At 47.2% G+C, this 15,120-nt stretch overlaps 1 protein-coding gene across 1 annotated transcript in view; it reads left to right on the top strand.

Annotated features, from left to right (window-relative positions):
• LGR6 (leucine rich repeat containing G protein-coupled receptor 6) overlaps nucleotides 1-15,120 on the top strand; it is a 160,206-nt gene that overhangs the window by 114,924 nt on the left and 30,162 nt on the right. Inside the window, exon 6 of the mRNA XM_013961972.2 lies at nucleotides 4,172-4,243. Within this exon, the coding sequence (XP_013817426.2) occupies nucleotides 4,172-4,243 (72 nt within the window). The remainder of the gene's footprint in view (nucleotides 1-4,171; nucleotides 4,244-15,120) is intronic.

Consider the following 15,120-nt stretch of genomic DNA (forward strand, 5'->3'; position numbering starts at 1 on the left):
GAAGAAATGAATACCACTCCTGACACAACCCTGACAATGTCACTTCTAATTGAGTTCTATTCTTCACCAGGCAAGTCTAATGGCTGGTCCTTCGCTGACAGGAGTAGCCCATGGGAATTTGTACCATTTATGATTTAGATTTCTCTGCTTATCTTTGGCCAGAATGAGGAAAAGGACAGTGTTGCCAAGATCAGGCTGGAAATTCATCATGGCAATAGTTGGTGCAGTGGGAGAACTCAGAGCGTTTAAGGTTTTGAACTCAGTTCAAGATCATCTAATGCAAATAACTGATGGAAAATGGTTGCATTTATCCTTTATAAGAAGAAAAAATGAAGCTGTTAGAAATGAAAGAGATGGAGAATCAACCACTTCTTTTTGTAGTTTGTTCCAGTGATTAATCATCCTCAGTGTTAACAAAAAAAAAAGGTCATATTTCCATCTTGAATTTTTTTTTGACTTTGACTTCATACATTTGTTCTTATTATTCTTTTCTCCACTAAATCCCAGAACCATTTTAGTACCCATTTTCTAACCAGGAAGGATCCTATATGTTACACTGCACTTGTGCCCTTGATCTTATTTTTAATAAGTTAAACAGATTGAGTTCCTTAAGTCTACATCCTAGTTTTTTCCAGCCCTTGGATCATTTTTATGGCTCTTCTCTGCAACCATTCCAAAATATCAACCTCCCATTAGCAATGTGGATACCAGAAATATATTTAACCTTCCAGAGCTGGTCTCACCAATGCACTACCCAGATGTAATATCAGTTCCCTTTCCTTACAGTCTACTCTCCTGTTCATGCAGGCAAGAACCCTTATTGAACTAGTGTGTAGCACATTAGCTCAAACTGCTTTCCCTTGTGTGTAAGACAATACAACAGAGGTACCCTGCCCCTTGGAGGTGGCATTTCCAGACCGAGCTGGGAGCCAGCAGTGCTATTGCTTGTGTTGGGCTGTTTCTTAGTTCAATACAAGACTGTTCTCCAGGGTCTTTTCATCCACTGGAAAAATACATGGAAATGAGAGTGAAAGGAAAATGAAACAAATTCTGCAAGGACTTCTTCAAGGAGGATTTGGATTAATCTTGTTTTAAGCTCGTTTTGTCATAAGAATTTGTTGGCTGGGACAGAAAATCTTCTTTCTAGAAACTGCTGTGTGTTTTTTGTGGGACACAAATGAGTCTTGTACATATTTTTTTCTGGTGTGCTTCTGAAGTCTCATCAGCTGAGAGAGTAAGCAAGGTGAAGTGTCTCTCTCTAGCCTGTCCAAGGGATTATGACAGTGTTGTACTCTACAGCCATTGTGCAGCCACAGATTATGTTGCCTCTCAGCACTACACAGCATAGGTTGACCGGACACAGCAGAAAAGGTAACCCATCTTAAAGTATGGGAAGCCATCATGACATGCAGTAGTACTCACTCTGCTGCAGGAGCATGTGGGGAAGTTGTATATGATCCTGTTGGAGGCCCGTCAGTGGGAAAGCCAGCCATGGCGATTGTTTTTGCAAAGAAATCCATCACTGTTTGCTAGTGCAGATGTATTAAACACAGCCAGCAGAAAACACAGCTGGTCCAGAGGCCAGCCTACAGAAAAACGGTGACTCTTCTGCTCCTTCTTGGGCAAAACTACCTTCATGGATGATTGCCCCAAATTAAACCATGGTACTATGGTACTGGCCTGCAAAGGGAGATACATAGATTTTTAAGCTTGTTGCTCTTACTGAGGACAGTGGTGGATACCAGTTCCAGTAGGTATAGGGCGTGCTTACAGACTTCTCATGTATTTGCATCAAAAGATGGTTGTTTATAGCCCAGAACCAAATATCTAGAGTTGCTAGCAAACCAGCCTTAATTTGCAGGGCAGAATATAATGCCATGTGGGATGAGCTCAAATTGACAGACACTAGAGATGTTGCAATTCCACTTGTTAAAATGTGTTTACCAGGGGAGGAAAAACAAAGGCAAGATGGAAGAAATGAATGTCTTTTCAAGTGTTTACCTTTCCAGTTTATACTGCATTCAAACTCTCATTTCTATTATTGTCATGTGGTTGGATAAAAACTCTAGAGTTAAGCTTGGACAGCAATTCTCTTTATAAGTTGTTTTCTGGTTGCTCTTAATTTTCTTGTCAACAAAGAACACCCTTCTAAAGATTTTCATTGCTTTGTCTTCAAACAAATCATTTTAGAGCTAAATTTAAACACAACGGGTGGTTGCTTCTCTATTCTCTTTCCCTGCATGACTTGAGTGATACTGGTCAGTTCAAGCTGCTCAGCATGTCCAAGCTGAGAAAAGATCACCTGACATACCATCCTGATAGGCTCTAAGCAGCTCACATTTTCCCTAGGGTTATTTCCTCCTCATACCATCCCCTCACAGTAGACAGGTGTATTGGCCAAGTGATGGAGTTCCACTCAGCAGCTTTTACCTGTGGTACCTCTTGCTGGACTTACAGAGAGTGACTCCAGATCCAAGCCCTCAATTTACCAAATGCAGTATCCAAAGCTCAAAGGGACAAAAATGTCTGGCATGATCTTATGCTGGAAGTCCCAAGTGAAGTAAGGGCAATGTGATCTGAAACATCCCCATAAAATTTAACAGAGGAAACCATTCTGACTTGAACTTCTTATCTTGTGACAAAGAGAAATTTCTCCTCTAAGGTCCTGACTTGGATTTTGATCTCAGCCTCTTTTTTCCTCTAAGAGTGACAATCAAACCATGTTTTCTTGCAGGCAACTTCCTTTTCTTTTTCACCATTTGCTCAAAGGAGCAAACATTTTATCACATACCTTTCCCCTCCCTTCCCCTTCCTCTGAACTGCGTGTACATTCTTATCCTAATGACAAACATCCTTTTGGGGCTGGTTTCTGAGCTGCACACTGTTTTGCAAGTCCATACCAAACTGCCCTAGAGCCTGGCTGTTCCTCCACTCCCAGCTCCCTCCTGTTTTACCCCAGAATATTTGGCAGTGGGAGCTGTTTGTGCTCAGCCAAACAGTTCACACTTGAATCCAGGTGGAGTGAAAGATTTTTCAAGCTGAGACAGATTAAGATCAAGTAACGAAAAAATCATTGATCCACCTGCCAGTGTGGAGTCTCCCCCAGGCTCTTGGAAGGAGGCAGCACTATTGGACAAAGGCTGTTAGATCAGGAGACACCTGAGATGTAAAATGAACTGATGGGGAAACCTGCACTGACAGAGAAAAGGAGCATCTTGTCCCAGAAGACCTTACCTCCTCTGTGGGCATTTCTCCACACAGGTTGTCCCAGTGCAAACATGGACATCACTAATGTGCTTAAGCACATGCTGGTGGAAGTGCAGTCTGGACAACAGTATTTTGCCTTCCCCTGCTTTTCAGCAGACATTCCCCAGGCTGCTCACAAGATCTTTCTATTCCCACTTCAAGGTGCCATTGAGTAGGATTTCACAGGGACATTTGTGCATCTGAGCACTAATTGTGCATTCAGATGCACAATTAGTCATGTGGCTCCCACCGGCTGTACTGGAAGCCTGGTGGCTAAAGCCCCCAGATGTTTGTGTGTGTGCATGTCTCATAGACCCTCCACTCCAGCCAGACGCTTTGATACATTAAACTGAAGATAACTTTTACTGCAGTCAAACTAGCGTTAATCCAGGATCTGGCAGTATATTCATTTTTTTTGCAAGTAAAGAAAATAAAACCATGATTAACAGGATGATTCTGAACTTAAAGTCTTCTTGCTGCTATTAAGGCTCTGAGGAGCCCAAATATGACTCTGTCCTTAGACAGCACCCAGTGCCTATGAATGGCTGCTGAAACTGCACAGCGTTTTGCAGGATTGGGCCCAAACTGTGTTAGCAAGGTAAGGTAAGATCTAGAGCATCTCATGAGGCTTCTTGTTTAAGCATGTGCATTCAAACCCACTCAGCAGCTGTGAAAGTGGAGGTCTTGGGGAAACTCCTGTGTCAGCTTGGATTTCCTGGGGAGAATAGGAGCTCTGCGGCTGCTCTGCATGCACTATTGCATCTATTATGTGCTTTGCCTTATGAGATGAGAGGAAACCTCATAACACATGATGCCATCCCTGTTCAGGCCATACTCAGCATGCAAGATGTCTCTGGATCATGGATCAAATTAGCAGGAAAAAATCAGCTAGGCTGTCCATTGAATATCTCTGTTTTACCCACAGGCACCTGCACAACAACCGGATCCAAAGCCTGGGTGCCAACGGCTTTGATGGGCTGCACAGCTTGGAAACTTTGTGAGTTACGTGTTTTCTTCTCTACGCTAGAGACCTTGTGTGCATTCATCCCTAGTGTGCTATGTTGCTGCCCAAGAGCTGGGGTGTAGTGTGCATTCACGAGGCCCTTTGAGATCCACCAGGCCCCCTGGCAAGGATTGGGCACCTGCCAACACAGCTCATAGGAAAGAGCCGTGTCTCCAGGACAGCTCCCACTGTGCATCCACTCATACCCACCATCTGAGGGTGGTGCAGTAGGGCTTGCTCCAGACACAATCCAAGTGGGCAGATACCATGGGCACAATGCTGCCCAGGGCAGTGGCAGGCTGGCCTTGCTGCCTGTGTCAACATCCCAGCAAGCTGGACAGCCTGTGCTGTTGCAGCAGGAGTCTGTGCCTGTGGGTGACAGAGGCTGGGAGGAGTCTCTGGAGCCCTGGCCACACATCTAGTCCTGGTGAAATCCAGAGAGCTTGTGTATATGCCCTGCTTGCGGTGTGTCCCCATCTCCTCACTACATGCACATGGTCCCAAAGACTCTGAAATACTTGATTCCACCAAAATGAAAATCTGGGGATGGCTTGAGTTCTAGGCTGGTAAAATCCTTGGGGATCTCTGGAATATCCCTCCTTGAGAGGTTTGACAAACACCTCATGTCACCTAGAAACACCCAGAGCCAGCTGGCTTTGTTTGTGCCTTGCACCATGAGACAGTTCTCAGCACTGCTGGGTAGGCAATCTATGAGGAGGCCAGATGGGACGCAGGAGTAAACTCTCCTCCAGGACACAACTTCATTAGCAGCACGCAGGTGACCCTGAATTCGGAAAGACTTAAATTTGAAGGCCTTGCCTTGCACATGCAGCATCTTTGGCTGCAGTGTGAGTTGCTTGTTTCTCATGTGCCATGCACTGGCCTAGGAGAAAACATAAACAAGCAAACAAATCAAGGCTCTGAAAGCCTGAAAGAGGCGCATGTTGCCCTCAGTTGTGCAGAAACATATCCCTCCAGGCAGGCCTTGGGGTCAGAGTAAGGCCCACGCTTCTTGCTGGGAAGAACTAGGGGGCCTGGGTCACAGCAGAAAGAGAGGTGACACTTTCCAGTATTCAAGTGCCATTCAAGGAGACAGGGCCTTTCTGTGCTGAGCACACTGCCAGAACACAGCAATTGGGTGAGACTGGAAGCAGCAGGTAAGTTCTTGGTCCCTAGACACACTCCTCAGGGGCAGGCTCATGAAATGCATTGCCTCTTAGTTTTAGACTGACGGATCCTGGGGCCACCCAGAAGGGCCCAGCTGCGGAGAGGTTAAAATCTGCCAGGGAGGAGGCTGCGGATGGTGCAGGAAAGGAGGCTGGATGGTCACTTCTGGTGACCTACAGGTCTCCTCCTGTCACTGTATCAGATTGGCCTTTTCCTCAAGAGTTTTTGGTGGCCGCAGGCAAATACAGGAGGTCAGAGTCATGGCATCCAGGCAGCACAAAGGAAGGCACATTGCAGGAGGGAGTGGAGGACTCCCTGTTGGAGGGAAACCTTGTCTGGGCTGTAGCCCATATAGACCATGCAGCAACATAGCAGTCTGCAGCCGAGGTGGTTGGGAAGACTAAAAGGCTTCCACTGCCCTGAGAGAGCATCTGGCTTCCCTGGACACTTGCACCGAATGCTCATTTTCCATCTCTTCCCCTTGGCTTCTGCTCTAGTACTGCCTTTAATCTTTGTTTCCTATCTGAGATGCCCCCCTTTTTATTGCTGTTTTCCCCGAACTCCAAAATGCTCCCTCAAAGCGGAGGGAGCTCAGTGTTTCCCACTCTTGTTCTCAGCACCCTTCTCACAAGCACTGTTCCCATGCACAGAACTGCTGCATGTTGTCCCTGAAGGGGCAGGGCTCATGGCCTGCAAAACACTGCAGGGCTGGGGAATACTCCTATACTGCAGGGCTCAGGAATGGAAGCCTGCAGACCAGGAAGAGTAGGGTTCTGCCTGACTCTATTGCTCAGCACTTACATCCAGACTCTGATAGCCCTGACTTGTGCATTTGGGCATCACACAGGCCCCTTCCTCCCTGAATTGCCTGCAGAGGCAAGGACAGTGTGGTGGGAGACTTCTCCAGACCCTCCTCACTGTCTGATCACACTGAAGGAGCGAGAAAAAGATGCCTTTTGTTCCTTTTGGCCTGAGCATCTAATTGTCACCTCCAGGTCAGACAGTAATTCAAGTCATTGATCTCTGAGGAACACTTTGTTCCTCAAGAGGAGCCAGCTCCCTCATGTTAATCTGTGCCACTCACCTATCCTGCTGTCCCAAAGCTGGCCAAGTTTTGTGGCAAAAAAACAGCTAAGCATTTGGCTGCATGAACCAGGTCAGGCTGCTAGACCTGCACTCTACCTGCCACCTCTCAGCTCCCATGCATGTGGAGACTGCTACAGTCTCACGCACATACCCTTTAACTCAGATTATGATTACATTCTGTTGACAGCACTTAGCACATTTTCTTGGCTTGTGCAAGTCAAACTGTGCTCTCAGTTACCTTTGTGGGTGTTACCTCCTGGAAGGCAGCAAGATGGTAAGAGTTGGTGAAGACAGAAACTTCTCCAGGGTTCCTAAAATGAGAATTTGTGGCCAGATGCTGATCATAAGCCAGACACAATAGTTGAAGAACTGTAGAACTTAAGAGGAAAAAGTTGTTTGGGGGTTTTCAGAGAAGCCTAGGAAGTTCAGGTGCAGAATCCCCTGCTCCCCTGCAGGAAATGTTTCTCCTCATACGCAGATAGACAGGGAAATTCCTATTTTACAAATGCAGCCAGTACTTTAGGAGAAGCAGTACCCGCTGCTCCATGCAGGCCTCAGCAATGTGCAAGCTGCCTAGGCACAAGCACAACAGACACCTACACCAGACCGTGTCATTTCTGCAAAAGCAGATCATGATGGAACATCTCTGTTCATGGAGATGGCTTGATATTTTTGAAGGTCAGCTAATTTAGTAAAGGGTGAAGAGAACATGCAAAAGACTTCATCTTTCCTCTGCATTGACCTGCAGCTACTGTGAACAAGTGAGCAGCAGTCTCTGCCAGGTACACAGCAAGAGCAGTTCTGTATTTTCCATGCTGCGTGTAGTGATGAGATGGGTGTGTGAGGGCAGGGAGACAGCATTGAATGTGCAGTACTCACCAGGTCTTGGCTGGTCAAACACCTATGTGTAGCTGGAGAATGTAGCTCAAAGAAAACGTTCTCTGTCAGGGAAAGATCTGGCTGTTCACCAGCTCCCCAGCTTAGTCTTCCTGGGAAGGAAACCTGGGCAGGCAGGCTGGAAGCAAGTCGGAGCAGCTCTGGCCAGATTCCCAACAGGGTTTCAAAACAGCCTTGAAAACTAGTGAGTTCCCCTCACCGGTTCCCATAAGCCTGTGGTAGAGATCACACAGAGCAACCTGCAGGGCTGTGGGAAGAAACCCCAAGCACGGCCAAGTCATGAAACTAGGCATTAGATGGTCAAACTGGGTGATACCAGCCATTTTTTAGCCCTCTCCCAAATACACAGGGTAAGTCACAGAGTGTAAATGTCCTTATATGACACTTTCTGTAGTCCCTTTGGTAATGGAGTAGGTCCTTTAAACAGGTTGTAAGCTCTTGCCCATAGGACTCCCCTCCAGGAGATACTAGAGCAAAGCCAGCGGCAGCCGGCCCTGGCAAGCTGCATCTACCTAATGAACATGGCTCTTGGGCCCACTTTATGCATGCGGCTTCTTCCTAGTAGGTCCAGTGCATAGTACAAAAAGCACAGTAACTTTTAATGCCTTAGGGTTACCAAGGAGCCTACAAACAATCATAATCCATAGGAATGCCTGGAGAGGAAGATCCAGCAGCCAGTTGCTCTCTGGGCAAGGGCAGCATTGGGGACTGCATGGTGCAGGGGGCTGGGGGCATCCCTGAAGGGAAACAGTGGCTTTGGGTGAGGTGAGGGAGGTGAAATGAAGGAGGGAAAAAAAAAAAGCCAGAGAAAAGCGCGATCTTTATAAATAGCAAAAGTAAGGCATGCCAAAAGTTGAGATTCCAGCCACAGTGCTTTTCATGTCACTTTGCTGTTCCTGTTTTGCCTTGTAAAACCTGCTCTGTAATATATTACTCTTTAGGCCATTTAATGTGAGCTATAAAATGTTAGGCAGCATAAGTAACTTCCTGCTGTTTGGATGGAAGAACCTTAACTTTTACATTTCCTGATTATTTTGGCCTTAATTTCTCAATCTTTAACAATGTGAGGTGGGAAGGGAGGGAGAGTATTAGATTATATCTGTTCTGTAGCATAGGCTTGGCAGATAGTGGTATTTGTAGCGAAGTTGTCAGTATAAAGTCGATTGCAGCTAGGAGCATGACTGAATGAAAGTGGTAGATTATTGAAAACATTCAGACTCTGTATACTCAGGGCTGGGGGCACTGTGACAGGGGAGAAAAGGCTTTGTCTTCAGAGCAGCTGCCAGGGAAAATGCCACCCAAAGACCTGAATGGTGCTAGTATGGGAACTGAGTTCCCCGCCGGCATATGAAGACAGTATTTCTCACAGGAGGATCCCTATGACAGGAATTTCCACAGTGACGCTGATCTTGTGCCCAGTTTTCTTCTTTACTACCTTAGCCTGAAAAGTTGACCAGTTTCCTAAGGTTCTTAATCTTTGCAGGCAGTCTGAGCACAACATAAGGCTAAGACTGATGAATAATTACAACAAAACCACACTAGTTTCTCCACACCATGCAGTACCTGACTTTGACCTGGCTATATGGATTGTGATAATGCTAGACTTAGCTCTCCTGGAACATAAATGTTTCGTGGACCAGACCTGGAATGGAAGGTGGATATGCAAGCACCACCAGATAGTCCAGCCCCAAGTCACTGTTCTCTGCAAGGTGAAGGGATAGAAAGGGTAGGTGACCTGAGACAATCCAGAAATACATATATGCATATATGTGTATGTGTGTGTATACACACACACACACACACACACACACACACACACACAAATATATCTCCAGTCCTTCACAGATAGCCATGGGGAGGGAAGCTAAACACAGAAGCTGAATTTCAGAGCTGGCCCCTGAGCCCGCAGCTCCAAGCACCAGCACATACAAATCATCATTCAGCACTTTCCAGCTTCACTGGTGTTAGGAAGTCCTCAGCTTTGCCTGGCGTCCCCATGGCAAAGCAGCACAAACCACAGACAGCACATCGAGAGGGCAGCCAAAGGGGTAGAGAGGTTCCTGCACGGAACATCCTGTCTTCCACTGAAACGGTAGTACCTCACTGAAAACACCCCTGGGCTGGAAGCTGATTCCTCAGCTTTGAAGAGAAAGAGAAAATGTTTTTTCTCCTATCTAGACTGTTTTGCCCAAGCAGGGAGAGGAGGTGTTGTGGCCCTGAGCGCTGGCTGCCACACACACATGGTGAGGAAACCCGTTTAGGCAAGTCATTAGGGCTTCTGATCTACTAATGGGGTAGGTGGGCGACAGAGCAGCGGCTCCAGCAGGTCTGTGATCTCGAATTGCTCTCAGGTGAACACAAGCTGGCACTGCCAAGTGGCACCCCAGCCCGCCTGGCAGGTAGAGGGTCACTGGAGTGAGCATCGCGATGCGAGGATGGGCTCATCAGCTTCCAGCTCCCGTTGTGCATCCCTGCCAAGCAAGGTGCGGCTCCAGGCATGCTTTGGCATTTGTCCCTGTGCAGTGTTGTTTTTTTGCTGTGGCAAGGCTCAAGTGTTGGTTGTGTCCCTGAAGTGAGAGGCCCTCCATGAAGGAGGTTTGCACTGAAGACCTCAGGTCCACCAACATTGAGGCTGTGGAGTATTCCCAGAGCTGGCCCCTGACATTTGCTCAGGGCTCATTTTTGAGTTACCTCACTACAGTTTCTCTGAGGCAAAGAAGCCAAGGGAGAAATGCAAAATTAAGAGCTATGGTCATCCCAGTGGCCGAGTCCCCCACATGTATGGAGCATGGGCCTGAACCAAAAATAGGAGCCAAGTTTCCTCCCTGCCCTGAGACACGCAGCCAGACAAGACCCTCTTTGCCCAAGCTGATGTTGTCAGAGAGAAAGCATGTCTCAGAGGCTTCCTTTCTTCCCATCCTGACGCAAGGCTGAGCTGGCGAGGTGGCTCCCGGTGCAGAGGCAGGGACGGGAAATAAATGGCTGCTTCTCAGGCCCAGCCCAAAATACTGAAGTCCTCCAGGCTATAGGCGAAGTAACAGCTCCCCATCCACACTGGGGAGGGTGAGCTGCCCCCAAAGTGCTGCTCCTCTGGCTGCTCAGGCATCTGTGGCCCATCTCTGATATGGACACGAGGGAGGAAGTGGTTCAGAGATGCCCTGCAGTCTTCCTTCAACCCCTCCACCTGAGATGACCCCGCAGTTGCCTATCTTTCTAACTTCGCCCTCCTCATCCTTGTCCCTGCCAGCTCCTCTGCTAGTCAGACAAAGGAGATAAATCACTTGGAAGGAACAAACCTTCATTCATTTAAAAATCTTTTAATTTATTTTAAAAAATAGCACTAATAAATTAAAAACGTCTCCCAGAAGGGCTGAATCCAAAACCCTCTGTCTCCAGGCGTTTTATCTGCCTAACCTTGCCTCACAGGAAATGCCCTTACCACAGACTTTCACAGCGCACTGCCCTATTATCTGGGTAATTAGCTAAGTCTGTAAATGCAGAGCAGAGCTGGAACCTACTGACTCCTCCAGAGAGTTGGATTTTCTATGGGAGAAAAAAAAATTAATATAAAGTACACCTCAGGCAATGAAGGCAGGAGGAAGGAAACGGGAAATATCTCTACCACAGTTCACACAAAGATTGTTTAACCTTTTTAGGGCTAGGCATGCCTTGTTGTTCTCTTGGAAACCTGTCTGCCAAATGATACCTCACTCTTCAGGTGGGATTTGACTTCATCAGCATGTTTAATTTGAAAATTTTTGTGCAGTCTCATGACTCTAATCCCAGCCTGTACAATTCCCAAAGTAGCTGATGGTTTAGACTCCTCTGAGGATGTCCCATTTGCTGCCTTGAGCTGCTGTGCTCCCTCATCAAGCTCCTGGTGCTCCAGCCCCACAACATGTCAGTGTGGGTCCCCTGGCGGCTCACACATCCAGCATCAGAGGCAGCTTGGCTCTGCAATTTCACTCTTCCAGAGCAGGAAGGGGGCTTTAGCAGAAGCCTTGGAACCCAGATTCAGGGGCTGGAGAAAGGAAGGTTGTTGGAGAGGTGGACCACAGATCAGGGCTCCTATCACATTAGCTCACTGCATCTGGACCAAGAACAGAACTCTAAACTATGTGACACACTCCATCAAGCAAATGGAGGTGATGTTCTCAAGGAACAGAAAAAGCCTTCTTTAAATCTGGATTGGTGCAAATGCACTAGACACTACCCAGCAGCATTTAGACCAGACAGTTCTCTTCTGTGGTCTCCGTGGGCCAAATGATCCCAGTTTGCTGCATCTGCTCTCCTGAGAGCAGAAGCCGGGACTGCTCAGTTACACAGCTCAGGCTCTGAACTGGTCATGTCCCTCCTGACCAGGGTCTGAGCAGAACCTTCCTTTAGCTGAACCTGATGCCAAGCAGACATGATAGTTCAGAAGATTAGAAAAAGAGAGAGAGAAAGAAGCAGCTGAGATGAAAAATGGTCATTCTAGAGAAACTATTTTTTTTCCCATGGGTTACAGCTTGGCTGTAAGCCTCACCCCTTCCTAGCACTCTCTGTTTATTCTCCATTGCTGCTCCCTCCTTTTCCCCACCAAGCCCTTACTTTGTCCTCTCTTGCACCCTGTCAGCTCTCCAGTCTGGTTTCCCCCATCCTGGATCCACTGATCTTGCAATGACAGACAGCATTGAATCTCCCCAAACCATCACCCCTTGGGTCTCCAGATATGCTTGCCATGACCCCTCGGAGGACCCCAACTCTTCTGGCTCCTTGTGCTTCATCTTCCTTGAAGCCTTCTTCCAGTCCCACTTGGACACAGCCTCACTGCTGCCTTTCACAGAGCAGCTGAGTCAGTACAGCTGCCCATGCTGGAGAAAGGAAACCTGCTTCCAGAAACATGTGAGAGTGAATTGCCTGTGAAAGGGAGGAATGCACACCGCAGGCAGCAAAAAAGATAATAGGCAGGCATGTTTTCACCATGGATGTGCAGAGGAACAGAAGATCTGCCCAATCCCCTCCTCTAGCCCCCACCCCATGCTCCGCTCTGCCAGCACTAATTTGCACAGGGTGCTGTGGACGGCAGGGTGCAGACCACTGCCTTGTGCACCTACGGGGTAGATACGGGTCCCCAGCTTCCTTCCCATAGCTCAGTTCAAAAGAACTCTGCTGTAGATCAGGTTTTCAAGCCTGTCTTCCCCTGTGTGGCAAAGTGCAGCAGCCTTCTCCATGCCTCCCCTGCCTGAGTCATTAGCTCTATGGTTATTGTCTGTGCATCTGAATGACTGAGGTCCCCGCTGTTCAGCTTTGCGGTCAGTTCCTTTTGTGTCTTGTAAATGATATGTGCATGGCAGCGCTTGTGCTCCCAGGACCCCCCACAAGATCCCGCTCTCAAAGGCTTACTTCAACCTTGTTAAATAAATCAAATGGAATTGAAAACATATTTAATTCAGTACCTTCATCAGTTAGAGAACAGACAGAAATACTGGCTGGAACAGACACGTTCTGGGCACTGCTGCATTTTTAAATGGGGAACAGAGCTGTGTGAGGAAGGACTGGCAGCTGCAGACATACAAGGCATGGCCTACAGACAGGACCCCCACCTCCCCAGCAATAGACCTTTCTGTGCCACATAAACCCTGTAAAATGGTCCAGCACTGTAAAAGTGAAGTCTGGGATGTTACTAGGCAAGGCCATCAGAACGAATACTTGTACAGAGATTACTACTTGCTGCTGGCAGAAATCAGGCACCATTAGGATCTGACAACCTTCCCATGGTGTGGGGGCTCATCTCCGCCCCTTTGGGACACTGATAAACTCCATCAGAGCCAGTCACCTGGCTTCTTCTTACAATTTGTGAAAATGAGCATTTCTAGGACAAGATTCAGTAACCCAAATGAAAACACTGACTCTAGAAGATGAACAGGTCACTTCTTTCCCCTGCCTATAAAGGGACTCGTGCACACATGTGCATCACCCTCTTAGATGTCTCCATTTGGAGGAGAGGGAGTAGAATGGTCACACAGCTCCAGCCTGGCTGAAAGTCAGATATGTATTCTGGGTCCCTTCATGTTCCCCTCCCCTCCTTTCACTTATTACATGCACTTGCTATGTCTCATCATCCAAACTGTCCTGGGGAAGGGCACATGCTTGCTGCATGTGTTAATCATTACCATGAGAACAGGGTTTACACTGATGCTACGCAATAGAAATATGGCACCTAACCGATAACATTACCAACAGCTTATTAGGTTTAGTGAACCCTCCCAGGTCAACTCAGTCTCTGGTCAGAGATATCAAAAGTAGCTGCGGTCTGCTGTGGGTTTGGTGGCCTGTGCAAAGTGAGCTCACAGTGATCATGCACTGGATCCAGTGTCCAGGTCCTAAAAGGAAAGCTGGCCTGGGTTTCCAGAGGTGTGTAGGCACAACAGGCAGGATTCATCTCCTCTAATCCTTTTACAGTGGTGCCACCAATACATCAGACACCTAGCAGGTGAGCTAAATCCCAAGGGCTCAGCAGGCACCTAAATACCCTTAAACACTCCAAAATCCACCCTGGAGGCTGGGGGGGTGGGGGCCCAGGGGCCCAGTGAGGGGCATCATGACAATCTTAAATCTCCTCTGTCACAAGGTAGAACCAGCCAAAGGCATAGGAGTCAGCCAAGGGTGGCCAGCTTCCTAAGCATCCCATTTTTACTTCCTTTTTGTACTATGGACTAACCAGGCAACTCTTCCCAGCTCAGGCTCAGCCACAAGCCATAACTTTGATATAAGGCATCTGGGTAAAGCTGTCTGGCCAGTGTTGGGCAGGAGGTCAAACTAAATGGTCATAACTGCCCCCTTGGGCTTTCAGACTACCAATTAAATCATTCTCAGTGCTTGATTTGGCCACAGTAACCAGCACAACTAGGAGCAGTGGTAATTAAATTTACTGGCAGCTTGGTTAGATGCCAGCAAAGGACAGGTGGAAATGCAAGTCCTTATCAGAGGCTGTAGGAAGGCTCCCTCCAGGGCATCAGAGTGACATCTCGAACTGCTGGCAGGAGTTTGCAATGGGACTGAAATAGTTAGCAAATGTCCCATCTCCAGCTTCTAATCTTATTGCATCTTCAGGTTTATTAGCTGCAAATTTGTGGTGTTTTGTGGCTTATGGAAGAATTTATAGTACTATATAATTTTTTTTTGGCTTCCTGTGTGGAACCACTAATAGTCCCTAACAGGCAGAAAATTGACCTGAGACTCTTTCCCCTCCTTCTCTCTTTTTGGCCCAATTGAAGATATTAATAGTTCCAGGCTTCATGTTGTTAGCTTCAAATCACTCTGGCAGTTAAAGCCCCAAATAACTGTGCCTTTGATGTCAATTCATTTTTATTTCTAAATAAACAACAGGGTTGTTTAAGATCTTCCAAATATGAAGCTATAGGCTCACCCTAGAAATAACAACAATGGAAAGCCAGCCAGTTCACTGTGTCTCAAGCAGACTGGGTGACCTTTAAGAGGTTTTCATTTTAACTAGAAGAACAGACAAGGCTCCTTTTGACATCCCACTGTCATGCCTAGAGCTGGTAACTTGGAGCACAACTAAGGAAAGTGATTTTTTATAGTAATTTCTCTTGCACACCATTTCTGAAACTCTTGGCTGAGTGATTTTGCTTCCAAAAGCCCTTGGTAATGGGCAAAACTCTCTCCTTTATGGCATGGACTTTTTTTTTTTCCTACATGCAGTTTTATGAGGCTTC

The sequence above is a fragment of the Apteryx mantelli genome, chromosome 25 (assembly GCF_036417845.1).
Source record: "Apteryx mantelli isolate bAptMan1 chromosome 25, bAptMan1.hap1, whole genome shotgun sequence".
NCBI lineage: Eukaryota > Metazoa > Chordata > Aves > Apterygiformes > Apterygidae > Apteryx > Apteryx mantelli.